We start from the raw sequence: 15,643 nt of genomic DNA on the forward strand, positions 1-15,643 counted from the left end.
ATTTGTAAATACAGTGTTTTCACAATAAAACATGACAAGTAAAGGGCACCTAAAGCAAAAAAGTACTCAAAAATGCATTTTCCATGTTGCCATAGGGAAATGCTTGCAGTAATGAAAGTGACTTTTTCCTCATTTCTAATCAAATTTTTGCTCAAATTTACACAAAACTTGATTTCAAGTGCTGATTACCACCATATTTAAGTAAATATAGCCCTCAAAGTTAAATATTTGATATTTTTACTAAATTTTCTACACTTTTCACAAGATAGGACATAAAATTCAGCCAAAAAGACCAATTTTCCATAATTTGGACCTATAACTTAAAAAAATGCATATTTTGAAGGATTTTTGTAGTGTATTCCTCTCATAGCAAAGTTTGCAAGATCTTCAAGTAGTTTAAAGCTATTCCAAGAAACTTATCATTTTGCCATGGCCTCAGCTTAAGGCTAAAAACCACTAATTCCACTTCCCATAGGCTTCTATGCTAATTTCACAATATTCAATGGCTTCTCTGGACTTTACCTTAACTTTAACCTGCAGAGGACTATATATCAGCATGATTCTACATATGTCAGCTCACAATCCTCAGAATGGCATGTGGGGTTAGCAGACTTGCAGTACAGTACTGGTCACCGGAAGTGATGTGTCTATAAATAGCCTGGGAAATCCCAGTGTTTTCACAAGATAGGGGTATATTTAGAAATCATTATGGAGATTAGGCTTCACGTCACAAGAAGCAAAATGCACCTATAAAATGTACAGAAATGTTTTTCCTTTCAGAAACTGTTTAAATTTTTTAAATGAGATGAGAACTTTTTTCAAAGCACTATGAGGAACAGGGGTAATTTCTGCGTAGGACTATTTTCGTGTACATTCCAAATGCTCAATGGTTGAATTGGTGGTCTGTAACCTAAAACCTGTCAAAAAATTGTTCTTGACGTGTGACAGATTCGAGGAAACGAACATAGGATGAATCGCTTTTAGGACGTAACAAATGTATTAAAACAGTTTCATTAATTTTCTTGAGATATGATAAATCACCTCCTGTCTGTTTTTTTTTAGAAAGAACGTTAATAACCATATTTTAAAACTAAAAAAAATATGTTTTGCAGAAGTCGGTAAAAGATTTGTTTTGCCATTGATATTTATAATAGACACTTTTTGTTTGCTGTGAGATAGTCGTTGAGCATGCGTGGAGCATGCTCAATATACATTTCTACGATAAACATTATTCTGATCTACCCAAGCCCTACCTACCGGAAGTATAAATTGTGCATGTTCATTATCTTAGCACAAAAGGGTCTATTCAGTTGTTTTTTCCTTTTGTCATGTTGCATTTTGAAATATATACATTGTACGTGATTTGTACAAAGAAAACCTTTTAGTGTATGTCATACATGTAAATGGTCTTCATACATGTATCTGTGTACTAAATCATAATATTGCCATTGCCTCTGTGAATTGTAAAATAAAATATTGTGTTACTTGTTATTCGTACCGCCATAAATGGTTACAAATTCAAACAGGACATTTCTGTTAACTTACTTTTCAATCTGTAAAAATGTCCAGTAAGGGGTTCTCTATGGTTCTATTTATTTCTAATTCGCCCTGACAAAAAGTCGTCGGGTCAAAACATTTCAGAACGATTCATAGCATGAAAATAGCAAAGAGCACTCCTTTTTTTAATTCAGTTCAAAAATTTAATTGATGCATGTATGGTCTTTGTGTTATCCATATTCATAATTGGCCTAGTATATGGAGATGCTATATTGTTTGACAAAAAAATCAAATTGGACCCATAGAACTTATAAAATAAAATGGCAGTGAAAACTTTTATTCTGCAGCTGGTTATTTACAGCCGGATGCCACGTGTAAGTGTTTGTAAAAATCAGGCAAAATTGGAAAAACCAGAAACATGCACGTCGAAACCCCACCGATCTGACAATATGATTTCACTCAAGGATGGTTTCTTTATTTGAAAACACCATTATTTGATCTCTGCATTCACTCAGAAACTTTTCAAAAGAATCTTATAAACATGAGGTTTTTGACAGGGTTATCTGCCATTGAAATGTTCATTTTTAGTGCATTTCAATGAAATCATAACTCAAGGCACCAACATATGGAAAATAACATCTTTTTCCTTGATTCTGATGGTGCAAATAGTCAAATTACACTATCAACAGTCGGAGCGCCGCGTTCGGTGGAGGTAGAAAAGTAGTCATTTTTTTTGTCCACCGGAAAGATCAGTCCGTCACTGATTTGGTGTTTTTTTATACCATGTTTCGCCCACTGCTTGATTCTTACAGACTGTGATGACATTTAATGAATAACTACAACGTCATGTCTGTGCATAATGTTCTGCTTTAAAAACAAGATATAAACAGATCATATTTAATGTATTGAAACAGATAATATACATTTTATCAATTTTAATTTTGTCTGAAAATGAGGCCAGCAAAGTTTATCAGGGTTTTAATAAGGTTAAATCTGTTAGCAATAGTACTTTTCTTTTTGCGATACAAACGTATGTACGATTTTCGGAAAAAGTAAAATATGAACGTCTTCGATATTAGTGACATTACTTAAAAGCGTTAATTGAGTACATTTTGTTTTAAAGTCGCAATTATGACTTTTAACTTATATGGTGTCATCGATTATCATACTCCAAGTGATTAAAAAGAAATGTAGTGATTAACAAAATTATCACAATATCATTAATAAGCTTTTCCAAGCACCACCTGCCGAACAAACGTTTTGGGAAGGACCTTTTATCAGTAATTTCAATATCCTATTGCTATCCCATCAGATCTAGGATCAGTTCCAACCCAGTAAACTTTACTTCCTTGGTCAAAGTTCGACAATATACCACGGGAGATAACTTGGCCCTTTCCGAAAGATGACCGCTCGTATCCCGAGACAGGACCTGTAATGTTATGTCCGTAAGTCCGCAACTGTTCTATAGTATTATTTGGAATGCCTTCTTCAATCAACACAACATTGCTATCGTACCTAAAATATGCAATATCACAGCATTGAAACAATAAAGATCTGTCAAAATTTTCTTTTTAATGAAGATAAAATACCATGAACAAGGCCTTCAAACACAATTGTTCAGAGTAACTAAATGCCAATTAGAAATCATTACCATAGTTTTGAAGGTGTTATAAGAGTATACACTCAGTCTGAATAAACAACACAAAATCAAATTGTAAATCCATATGAAACACCTTCCTTCATTTAGGAAATGTTTAAAAAGAAAATACGTAAACAGACTTTTTCGTCTTTACTGTGGGGTATTCGATGTGCATGCGTTACATATAGTTCCACTATATAGGAAAATATTTTCACAGCGGAAGTATGCTAAAAAAAATATCAGTTAAGACTTAAAAGATAGTTTACTTTATAAAAGCGTTCGTTTAACGATAGGAGCAAAATATCTAATTAAAGTACTAATAAATGCTTGCAGTTCAATTACATAATGTCGAAGACAAACGGAAAAGAAAAGATTGTTCATTGTACCATTTCTATAATATGAGAGCTATCTATTTGAACTTACGCATATCTGCCACCAACCATTGCCCTTGGTTGGTCTAGAGCAGCTTGAGGGTCCATACCAAACTCAGCCATATTAAGTAAAACTTGCACGTGACCTTGTGGTTGCATATACCCTCCCATTACACCGTAACTCATAACGAGGTCATCTGCAAGGGAGACAACTGTTTTGAGTTCGACAGATTTTTTTTAAATTTTATTTTCAGCTTTTTAAAAAGATGTTCAGATTTTTGCATGACATGACGCAGCGTAATCTGAGATAAAATCCAGGATATTGGTCTATATGCTTCTGTGACATTTTACAATTGGAGATAGTGGTTACCCTAGCCTATTAACAGACCCTTCATAGTGATTCCGGATTTAAGTTCATTGATATTTGTTATCGGTTTATTCCGGTCATTAAGCTGATGTTCCAAGGGCAGGTAACCCACACCCGGTTAAGCCATCTATATGTAGATAAAGTGTCTTGTAACATGAAATGTAATGACAAATAATTGGTGCAATTCAGTTTCTTTGTTGGTGGTGGTCTGTACAAATATAACAGCCGTAGGCAAATCATTGCTACATCAATAGGCCAAAGGGCCACTGAACGGAAGCTTTCAGTTTTATAATGAACATGAAAAAGTAGTCTAGTTACCTCCCTTCTCATGTGTAACCATTGCAGGGATTATTGTATGGAATGGTCTTTTATTGGGTGCAAGTACATTGGGGTGACTGCGATCAAGGCTAAATCCGCAACCTCTATTCTGAAAAAAGATTTTAGGTACACCTTAAATCGAACTTATCTTTTTCTACCTTTGTACACCAAATGGAAGATCACAATTACTTAATCAGTGTATATCATCATCTTTATTTACATTCAGTAAAATTTGGAAGATTGAATGTATCTTATCTAGCTCCGATGGGAAACATGAATGCGCGTGCATCTTGAATTTACCTCATCAAATGTCTATTTTTACAGCATACTTTTATTCATCGTCAAAATTCAACTACGAAATCGAAACATTCTTTATATTCCAATATCTGATATAAACCAATTTCCACTTGTTCTACTTCCGTGTCGTTTGTTCTTTTTTCAGTCGGGGGTCTCTTTATAAGCAAAATAGTACACATAATACCTATTGGTTTGTAAGACTTACCTGCAAGGTGAATCCACAACCCTCGGGAACCAACCCCGTACCAAAACCCATGAAGTTACTATTAATGAAAGAACATGCATTGCCGTCTTTATCGGCTGTTGTGAAGTAGACTGTGTCGGAACCTTTGAAGGGATTGCCTTTCTGTACATCTCGCAGAGCACTGTAACAAATTAAAACATAAAATTATCAAGCAGCCTTGTGAAAAATGCTTTCATAATGATTAATAAAATGCGAGTAAAAAAAACAATAATACCATTGAAATCAACATTACGCCCAGGCATTATATCTACTTGAACAAGGAATACGTTTCCATGTTTTGGTCATGGAACATACATTTTGTAGCTCGCAAACACAAATAAAATACAAACATTTTCGCATGATATGCATCTGAATTTGGCAAATAAAAATTGGCGACAAAATCCATTTTGAATCGAGCACATTAATTGAAAATACGGTTTGTTTTTTTTTAATTTGTTTATTATTGGAGTGTGTGTGTATGGTTGTCTTTCTTTGTCTATTGAACATGCTAACAACACCAAACGCGCCCCGAATTTGGACTCATTATAAAAGTCCAGACCTTATACCTTAATATAAATACTTCGCAGGGCGCAGCTTGATACGACCACAGACGTGGAACTCTAAATACTTTTTGACAAGTATGGCAAAAACATATAACTTCATAACCTATTTATTTGGGGTGTTATTATTGCTTGACAAGATTCCGACAAGATAGAGAGTGGTAAAAAAAATACTTAGATATAGGAAATAAGCAATTTATACAAAATTGAAAAACGATGATTTTTTTTTCATCCCTATTGTCCTTCAATCATAAAAGGTATAATAAGAACCATTAGCCCCTGTGAAAATGTATCTATAAATATTTATAAGGCTCCACATCACAGAAGGAAGAGTTAATTTTTTAAAATTCATTGGCCCCCTTTGGGCCAAAATTCAAAAAAGATTAATGCCATACCCCCTAAATCGATGTGGTTTGAAGCATTGTCTTGAAAATGTATATATACAAGTAGATCCATCGCCTTATATGCATGTCATCAAAACTAAAACAATGTGTCTACGGACGACGCGGGGGAGGCGTCAAGGATGACAACTGTGCAATCATACCATTATACGACCTCAAATTAAAACAAGAGGCTCCCAGGAGCCTCAATCGCTCTCCTTCTTGAATTTTGCCTTTCAAAGGCAATAAATTAATTAAACAAGAAGTTGTCCAACAATTTTGACTAAAGAAGTCTTTGGTAGGACTATCACAAGATCTTTTTCAACAATTGAAAGTTTCTTTTAATTTATCATAGTTTTCAAGATACTGACTGAAAACTATTAAAAAAGTCATTTTCCTCTTTCAAGGGCAATAACTCTTACAAGGAGTCTGAAGACTTTTGTAGTCCTAATAATATGGATCATTTCAGCTATTGAAAGAATTTGGATAACGGTTTAGGAGATATATGTGAAAAACTACTGTCTGACCCCTATGTTCTATTTTTACTAACGGTCGCAATGTTTTCCGACAAATCAAAAATCCCAACATCAGTTTGTTTTATGCAGTATACCCCAAGGAACATTCATACCAAGTTTGGTTTCAATTGGTCAAGTAGTGTCAGAGGAGAAGATTTTGGACAGAAATAACATTAAAAATAGCAAAAATCGTTGAAAAAGGGCAATAACTCCAACATGGCTTAACTAATTAAAACCAAAATTTGACCAGAGATAGATCTCATCATGCTGAACACTTTTACCCAGTCAGAATTCAGCTAAACCTAACGGTTTTGGAGATATATGCGAAAAACTACTGTCTGACCCCTATGTTCTATTTTTAGTAACGACGGCAATGTTTTTCGACAAATCAAAAATCCCCACACAAAGTCTATGCAGGATACCCCAAGGAACATTAATACCAAGTTTGATTCTAATTGGTCAAGTAGTGTCAGAAAAGAAGAGTTTTGAAAAATTTTTGTTGTTTGTTGTTTTGTCTGTTTTATATTGTTTTCGTCCTTGAACTTTCGACATATAAATGTTGTTGCCCATCGTAAACTCTTGTCACGGTTTTAACCGTCTTTCCGGATAAATACGAAAAAAATACACTAGCACTATGCTAAAGTACAACGCACATTTCAATGTGACTAAGACATAGGATCTACAAAGTGTAAAGGTTATGTCTTGATTAGCACCAGACTGAAATAAAACCAAACATTCTGATAATAATACCATCGATTATTCATACCGTGCTTTTTCAAAACAATTTATATGTCCTAAAGTCCTGATTTTATGACAAGCTGACAAATGAATCAACGTTCATACAATTATATGTGACATCTGAATAGACATCTAGTCGTTTGTCCTCAACTGCTGACCGCGAGTTACCGAATATAGGCAGTCTATAAAGGGTAACGGGTATATCAATTTGCGAAACGTGGTTATTCATTGAAAAGTACATTATCAGATATCAAAACGTAGGTCGGTTCATCAATACAAATTATACAGCAGTACAAATTATCAAGACGTCTGCTCGTTCTAATGAACACATTTGTCAATTAGAAAGAGATATTGGTTTCATAATCAACGGTAGGTTTATTTGTACCAAAACGGGAAAACTCACTATCAGTCTAGATGACCAAGGATAGTTCTAGACCTACAATTCAGGTCCTCACTTCCGGAAATATGAGTCCGTAAAAGGTAATCTCCTAAACTGCATATCTGCCTGATTAACTACATATTACTAAGCGCTTTAGATTTTTAATATGGTTACTTTCACAAGGCACGAGAGCAGCTGACTATAAACTTTTTTAAAATATGAAAGTCTTTATCATTGTTAATGAGCCGATGTTAACTTTCTGTTTAACAGAATAAGACTTAAAGCTTAAAGGTTCACAACGAGCATGGAATACTTTAACGATTTTTTTATACGCATTGTTAACAAAACAGTCGCCAATCTCATTTAAAACTGAGTTAAGGCATAAGTAGACATACACACATGTACATCATCAATTCAACCTTAGCAGCCCTTCAACCTTTAAATATTCTAACGGTTAATCTCGTCGTCTCCTGTATATCACATTTAAATAAATAACACTCATTGTATGCAAACGATATACAAATAATTCGTTGAGATAAAAAAAAATATCACGTTAATGGTCAATTCGAATGTTGCAATTAGTAATTTTTATAATTTTATTCATCTGTATGACAGCAGAAACATCGGCGCGCTCTCTAAATCAAGACAGAATTATTTCTTGGTCTCTTATGTCAGAGGACACTCTTCGATAACATCGGTGTCTACTTTTGTCCAACAAGAACAAATTAGTGTTCGCTTAAATAACATTTTACTATTCATTAGATTGGGCATTGTTTACATCTAGTTATAGCCACTATGTTCCTATGTTCCATTATATAAACAGAAAGTATAATGTTTTTTTGGTTTTGTTTTTTTGGGGTTTTTTTTGGGGGGGGGGACCAGATTTGATTTTGTTATAAAAATAATTTTTGAATAAAAGAACATAGTTCCAATGTCCCAGCGAATTCACTGAAATTTTCTACGTTCAAGGGTCATAACTTCCATAAAAATCAATCAACCGTGACCAAAGTCGAACTTAATCTGTAACTCATAGTAAGACTACATACAAAATATAAAATCAACTGGTAAAAGCATTACAAAACAGTGCGGAAAACTAAATTCACTGAAATTTTCTATGTTCAAGGGCCATAACTTTCGTAAAAATCATTCAACCGTCACCAAAGTCGAACTTAATCTGTCACTCTTCATAAGGCCACATACCAAAAACAAACTTATTTGGTAAAAGCATTTCAAAAAAACGACGGAAAACGCGGACGAACGGACGGACACATAGACGGACGGGTGCCCGGTATTTCCATGTCCTTTCGCCACACGTCGCAAAGGACAGTAGACGATTGATTAAGAAAATAATCATGGCATAATTAAATCTTAATATGATGAAAGTGTGAATAATCAAAATATTATAGGACCAATAACTCAGCCAATATGGAAAACCTTACGCAATTTAACCTTTATTGAATAACTAACCCAATACGTCAATGACGTATTGGACGGGTAAAAGCCGTACTGGACGCCTAAATCCAGTATTGGCGCACCTTGTTTTTATTTTATATTGTGTTGGCAGTTTTGATCATATTTAGGCTGATATTCGAACATTAGTCACTATGAGTTAATTCGATTATTATAAAACAAAAATCATAAAGGGATAATTATGATCGGTTTAATTACGGGGCGGATCGACCTTCGGCGAAGTTTTATATATGTATGGGGTTAAAAACATCGGTCTGTCGGAAATGACGTATATAATTCGAAAGTGATTGTTTGGACTTTGAACACAGGAAGTATCGCATATTCCCCTAGTTCGATACATCATCTACAACATGGCGGTGTAACATCAACAAGGTCATTCTTAAAGGACACTGTCCGTCCTTCGGCAACAGCAAAACCTAAAATATTATTATCAAAGTTCGGCCTTGTAAATAAACATGGATAAGTCAAATTTGTTAAAAAAAAAAAACTTTTCACAGTTATGCAAAAAAATAACATAAAAATCGAAGTTCAAAATTAAATAGCAAAAAAAACATCAATGACCAGGCATTCGAATTTAAAAGAAAACATGCATTTAATTTAAATGGTATTGAGCGCAATATGTACTATAGTACAAAAATGTATGTCTTACATTATATTAAAATTCCAGCTGAGATATGTTTTAAAATATTGAGCCATATTAATCTCTTCAATCGAAACACACACACATAAACACACACACACACTGTTTTATATACTAAACTCAGAACGTTCATGAATACTCAAGGTAAGATAGCTACCAGCTGCGTCGTTAGAGTAAAATATAAAAAATTACGACAGACATTAGACACAAAAGTGAGTGAGTGTACCTCTAGTGCAAGTTGATAAAACAACCTTTGGCGGGTTAACCCATATAAGTAGCAGTCTTAGTAAGAATCATCCAAATTCTGTCGTATGTGATACAAACAAAAAGGGGCTACATATTTTTTGTTATCAAGTTGCTTTATAGGTCTATATGATGAAATGTATAATTATTCATTCCAATCTGTCTGCTCAAAAGAGATAATCCACATTAAAATTTCAACAGTTTCTATTGCATTTTAGTGTTATTTACAGAGTTATCTCCCATAATTTTGAATTATACAGTATATATTATATATATATATATATATCTCCCAAGAACAAGGGTTATATGAAAAGCCACATTTTATTGTCTGTTTATTAAGCATTTTAAACACAATATCCAAAATAAAAATATGTAGTCTTTCCAACCATGAATCACATTTTGCATCATTTTTATCAGGAGTACTACTTTTAGAGGACAAACCGTTAAGGCGGTAATGTTAAGGCGCCTATGTCACAAATAAATCTTCTTGTTGCAATTTAATGCACCTGATCCATTACGCAATTCATTATTCCATAACAGAAGTTTACCAAACGGGAGTGAAGACAACAAAAGAATGAAAGAGAAGACGAAAAGGTAAGATGCTTACGCAATTTGTCTATTGGCATTTCATATTTATCCTGAAACTTTTTTTCTGCTGTACCTAAGCGCATCTAGATACCTTACAAAATATTCTAAGACATTCAAAACGACATCTGTATTGCTTAATTAGCTTCATATTGTCTGATAGAGAGGATTACGCAGACTTCAGCAATACTAATTTATAAATATATTAGCTAAATGTACATGTCAAGCCCTTAGCAAATAACTGTGCTTTTTCCCGCTCTCTGTCTACATCTACATTTGCTGTCAAACTGATTCTAACAGAGTGCATAATACAATCTAGATTTTATGGTTTCGAACTATGACTTCAAAAATGAGTTGTTTGTTTCCGATCAAAACACTCTGGAACTCCGTGTGTTGTTTTTGAAATCAGAATGTCCTCCAGAGTGTGATCAAAGTGCATATTGTTTGTCTAATGGTTAAGCACTCTTACATGTAAGAATTTACGTCACATTCTGCTCTGTCAGAATAAGGAGAAAATTAAGTACAAAATTGAACACGATGTTCATTTACATGCAAACATGAAAAAAAATAAAACAAAAAACAAAGGAAAATGTGTTTTTGACAACCTAATGCTATGTTAATCAACTAATTCAGTTTAAACAACGTGACTGATAAAAGGGTCCTTCAACGTTGTTTTCCATTAAGGCATAACACATAAGGTAACACATACTACCTGTAGTAAAGGGTGTTACGCTTCGTATCACACTCTGTAAATATATCACCCTCGACTTCGTCTCGTGTAATATAATTACCTCGTGTGATACCCTAGCGTAACATCTAGGGTATCACACTCTGTAAATATATTACCGGAGACGAAGTCGAGTGTGATATATTTACAGAGTGTGATACGAGCACCCTCTACTACAGGCAGTATGTGTATATTATAATATATCATGACGAAAGTAGTATTAATGAAATTAAACAAACAAATGAATTGCAGGGTGCATTTTGATACCACCGCAGGTTTTCATTTTTAAAAGACAAAAACAAATAAATTCACAACTATTTTCAATGCTTGAACGTCTAATAGACAAACGTATTGTTTTTTGAACGTTAGAGTTTCCAAATTAATTTCTTGCTTTGCTCGTAGAGAATGGCTCTAACTTTTCAAAAGACTTGCATAACAGCTTAATGGTGTTAAGAGAAAAACTGTTTGGTTTCGCTTTGGTTACGACTAATATTTGCTAGATGTCATTCCTCTTCAAATATCTATACTTGATAGTGGAAGCCAAGCCAATGCCTTTTCAAGCTTCAGTCAAAATATCAAGTGGCCGTGATAAGTAGTACCAGAGAAAGTGAGGACAAACGTACGGCAGATCGGAATACGGATACCATGATCGCTATAGGCCTATACCTCCCGCTTTCAAAGAGGGCGTAAGTGAAGCATTGAGTTGTAGTTTAATAGTACTTAATTGACTGACACACATAATATATCTAGGTCTTAATTATTTTATAAGTGCGTGGATCAGCACTATTACCGAATTTCTTCATTAATGGGAAAATAGAGCATTAAATGGGATCATGAAAATCTTGTCAGAGACACACAAATAATTCAATAAAAATGCGTCAACCATTCCCTAAAGAATCTAAAAGTTATTGCTCAACTAAAACGTCTCAACATTCGACAGATAATTAAATGTTCTACATAAATGAAGCACGAAAAACTAACATTCAAGAAAAATTTTCAAAAAGTGTTAAAATATTAACCCTACCCCTAGAAAACTGGTCTCAGTATCAAAAAGAATTCTCATTCACAGCATACCGACAACGAAAAACTCATATTTAAGCATTCATAATTAATATAATGATGTTCCAAATATATCTGATCAATTAAGTCGCTTACATTTTCCTTTTGGGGTAAAAATTACTATAAAATCGTAAAAAGTGGAATTTTCAGAATTTCATAATTTTCTTCTATATCACCCGATATTGTCTTTTTTCGATTACCGTACTTAAATATGCTTTTGTGTGATACGGTATATTAATATAGCGTCTTAGCTTCAAAATAATTCCAGGTAATAAATATTTGAACGCTCCTAGTCAAGTTAGGTGGAAAATTGCCACCCCTACCCAAGAAAAAAAAGGGCAATGTTTTTCACGTACTGTACTTCAAACAAGCTTTTGTATATTTAAACACAATTATATAGCATCTTATTTTTCTAAACAGAAAATACAAAATAAGCCATTTTTACTGAAGCATTAACACTCCAGGGGTTTTGACATTGAAAAATATGTCAATTTAAGCGACTTTTTGGCGGGGTAGGGGTAGGTATTTTTCATTTCTCCCCATAACCCTAAGTGTTACTGCAACTTTCTTGGTCTGGTTGTAAAGCTGTGACACCAGGCTACACGATTATTCCTAAAATTGTTTAGTTTAATTACACGTGCTAACCCAGGAAGGCTTAGACGCCCATACAAATGAGTCGCAAAAATCTTGGCTTTTTGACCCAGTGGGGTACAAATATAGGCTTATACTGAAAAAGAATCCGAGAATATTCTTTGGCGACAAATTGATTCGGTAATGAGAGGTATAAAGGTACCTAAAAATTACCATGAAGCTGGTGATTGGGGTGCACGGTAGACCCTGCCAGCCCATGGACTAAAAGCAGTTATCTTTTTAAGTTTCGTATCTTAACGACAATAAAAAATAATCTCTCTAAAATTATGAATAAAAAATCATACTGGTTAATGTAAAACTGTAAAAGGCATTAGATCGGTTATATTTCTTTAAAATATATTCAAAGGTTACACCTGCCTCATAACCAGATGAAACCCGAAAGTAATTGGTGAAAATAGGTAACAAGAAATAGACACAGAAAATACAAGATAAAAATTTGAATCGGTCTACCAAAACAAGGAGAAACTGCTTTCACACAACACCACATATATTTTGAAAAGGTCATGAAGGTGGAGGACGGAAGCAGTAGAAATTGTTTGGTAGCAATAATTAATTCAAAATCTAAGGACATTGTCATCTATCACAAAAAAATGAAGTGAGGTTTATATATTCGATACACCAACTATTAATAAGATTTACCCACTTTAAACTTGAAAAGGATACGTTTGAAAGTTGTAAATAAACTTTGGTATGACAAGAATGCCTCTGCACAGATAAATCCGCTTTTGACAACACCATCTCTACAGTCGTATATGTATAATGCATAAATTCGCATGTTTTTTTATAAATTTTGTTAAGAAAACACAGGTCTATCATTGTATATACAATGTACAGAAATTGAACTGTGAAAGGGATCTGAAGGGAAGTATCTTCCAAAGTAGGACCAATTTAATTAAGATTTTAAAATTAACCCTTAGTGTACGCTAGTGGTACATGTAGTAGTATATAAATCACCGAATGTCCTCTATATCTATGCACAACTGTTTATTGCAACCCACTAAAATCGGTTTCCTACATGTCTGTACATTACATGTATGATTCGACCAACTCAGTGGTATTGTGGTGGCATGTTCACCTCGAGTGCAAAGTTCGTTGATTTGATCCCCTCCAAGTCATGTTTAAGATTTAAAAAAAAAGATCTTATTTACTGTTCTCTACCATTTACAAAAAAATAAGAGATAGTGACGATGGGTTTGTTCGGAGTAAGAAAGTGGGGTGACATGCCTATTTATAGCGTGTCACTTCTGCGACCTTGGACATTAAAAACCCGAATAGCATGTCGAACAAGTACAAACAGAGTGTGTTCGATTAATGTTCTCGCCCTGAAAGACATGAAATATCTGTCATAAGACATAAAACCATCATCAATCAATCAATCTCATAATTCTTTGAGCAGAATTCACGAATGCATTTTTATATAGATGTAAAGTAAGTAGGAAAAGAATGCAATTTTTCACTACACACAATCTGTGGCTGAATGGCTGCAGAATTTATAAACGTAACCTTGAAACTGACTATCTATATTTGTAGCTTTAGAAAGCAAACAATAAGTAACCATCGATACAATGAAAACTGTTATTTTCGATTAGGCAACGCAGTATCAACAAGTAATACTGTGATTTGATGCGAACATAACAGTCGCAAAAACAACAAAATGGCCGGTTTCAGAAAAACCCGAAATGCCATTGAACTCGGTACGCCATGTTTACCAAGAAAATCATTTTTATCAAAATCGAATGTATGCTGAAATTTTAATGCATGGTCAGTCATATAAAAAAGATGCTATTCAATTTGAAAGTGTCGAAATAAGGGCTACAAAATAAGCGAAAAGCGTTTATCTCCAAAATATTAAAGCGACATACTGAAATCAACTGGCATGCCATCAATATGATACAGAAGGCAGAGTAAGGGGGCGACTTGTCAGTGTGTCGTTAACTGTAAAAAAAACATTCATTTCTTTACCAGGTGCGGGTCTAAGGAAAGGCGTACTGAGCGTAGCCCCTCCTAAACATGGGAAAACATTGTTTTTTGCATGAAATCTTGATTTTTTCACAAATTCTACCACCAAAGACGTTATAGCCTCTTTTCGCTTGTTAATACTGTTAACGTGTTTTCCGTTACTTGAAATCCTGAATCCGCCCTTGTTGATGTCCTTGCACTGAAATTACCGTTGCGATTTATGAAAGAATTAACTTTATTCATTTCGAAGTTATATCAATTTCGATCAATAGAAGCTACTCAGACTATCTGGTAACACAGAAGAAAATAGCAAAAAAATGACCCAGTAGTTCTACACGTATACATGTACATGAACACGCTCGTAAGTCTGATATCACGGAGTTACATATAAACATTTTTCTTCAGAAAGATCACATAAAAACCCTACCGCGGGCTTCGATAGCCCGAACTTGAGCATGTCTGTGGAACTATTTTCCGCGGTGGGTTTTAAAACGTTTTTCAAATATCTCGGCCCAAGCGACTACAATGTCGATTCCAACCTTTGATCTGAATTGACAATAATAAGAAAAAGAAACATATAAAACAACCAGTCAATACCACATCGTGGTAGATGCCCTAAATATAACGTATGCTATACAACCTTGTTGGCTGAATAAGTGATCTGCGTTGACTGGCGAAGGAATTAGACAGAAGCTCGGACACTGGAACGTCTACTTTTGAAATATCAGCACAGTACCAGTTGGTATCAGCAAAACTTATCTTGATAGCCTCTATGATGTGATGTAAATATTGGACGGAGTTATGGCCCATTGCTGTAAATGAAATGAACAACGTGAACATGTTTTAAGTACATTGTGCATATGGGCATTGAATAATATTGATCCGTATTAGAGTGAGTATTTTTGTTATTTTAACATCATTTTAAAATAAATTAATTTGAGATAAATACCATCTGGTTAAAAAACCATTGGTTAAAATAATTTTGTTATATCTCAATGGATAAAAAAAATATTGACACGCCCCTA

General features: G+C 34.1%; 1 protein-coding gene across 2 annotated transcripts in view; it reads right to left on the reverse strand.

The window, feature by feature from the left end:
• Positions 1-2,382: 2,382 nt before the first annotated feature.
• The window catches only part of LOC148620014 (uncharacterized), a 31,538-nt gene continuing 18,277 nt past the window's right edge, over positions 2,383-15,643 (reverse strand). For both annotated transcript variants that reach the window (XM_088580511.1, XM_088580512.1), the window contains 5 exons: positions 15,259-15,430; positions 4,695-4,854; positions 4,193-4,301; positions 3,560-3,704; positions 2,383-3,012 (listed from right to left, as the gene is read on the reverse strand). In XM_088580511.1, coding sequence (XP_088436637.1) covers positions 2,784-3,012; positions 3,560-3,704; positions 4,193-4,301; positions 4,695-4,854; positions 15,259-15,430 — 815 coding nt within the window. In that variant the 3' untranslated portion in view covers positions 2,383-2,783. The remainder of the gene's footprint in view (positions 3,013-3,559; positions 3,705-4,192; positions 4,302-4,694; positions 4,855-15,258; positions 15,431-15,643) is intronic.

This window comes from Perna viridis, chromosome 4 (assembly GCF_037379345.1).
Source record: "Perna viridis isolate PV_CMFRI_1.1 ecotype Kerala chromosome 4, ASM3737934v1, whole genome shotgun sequence".
NCBI lineage: Eukaryota > Metazoa > Mollusca > Bivalvia > Mytilida > Mytilidae > Perna > Perna viridis.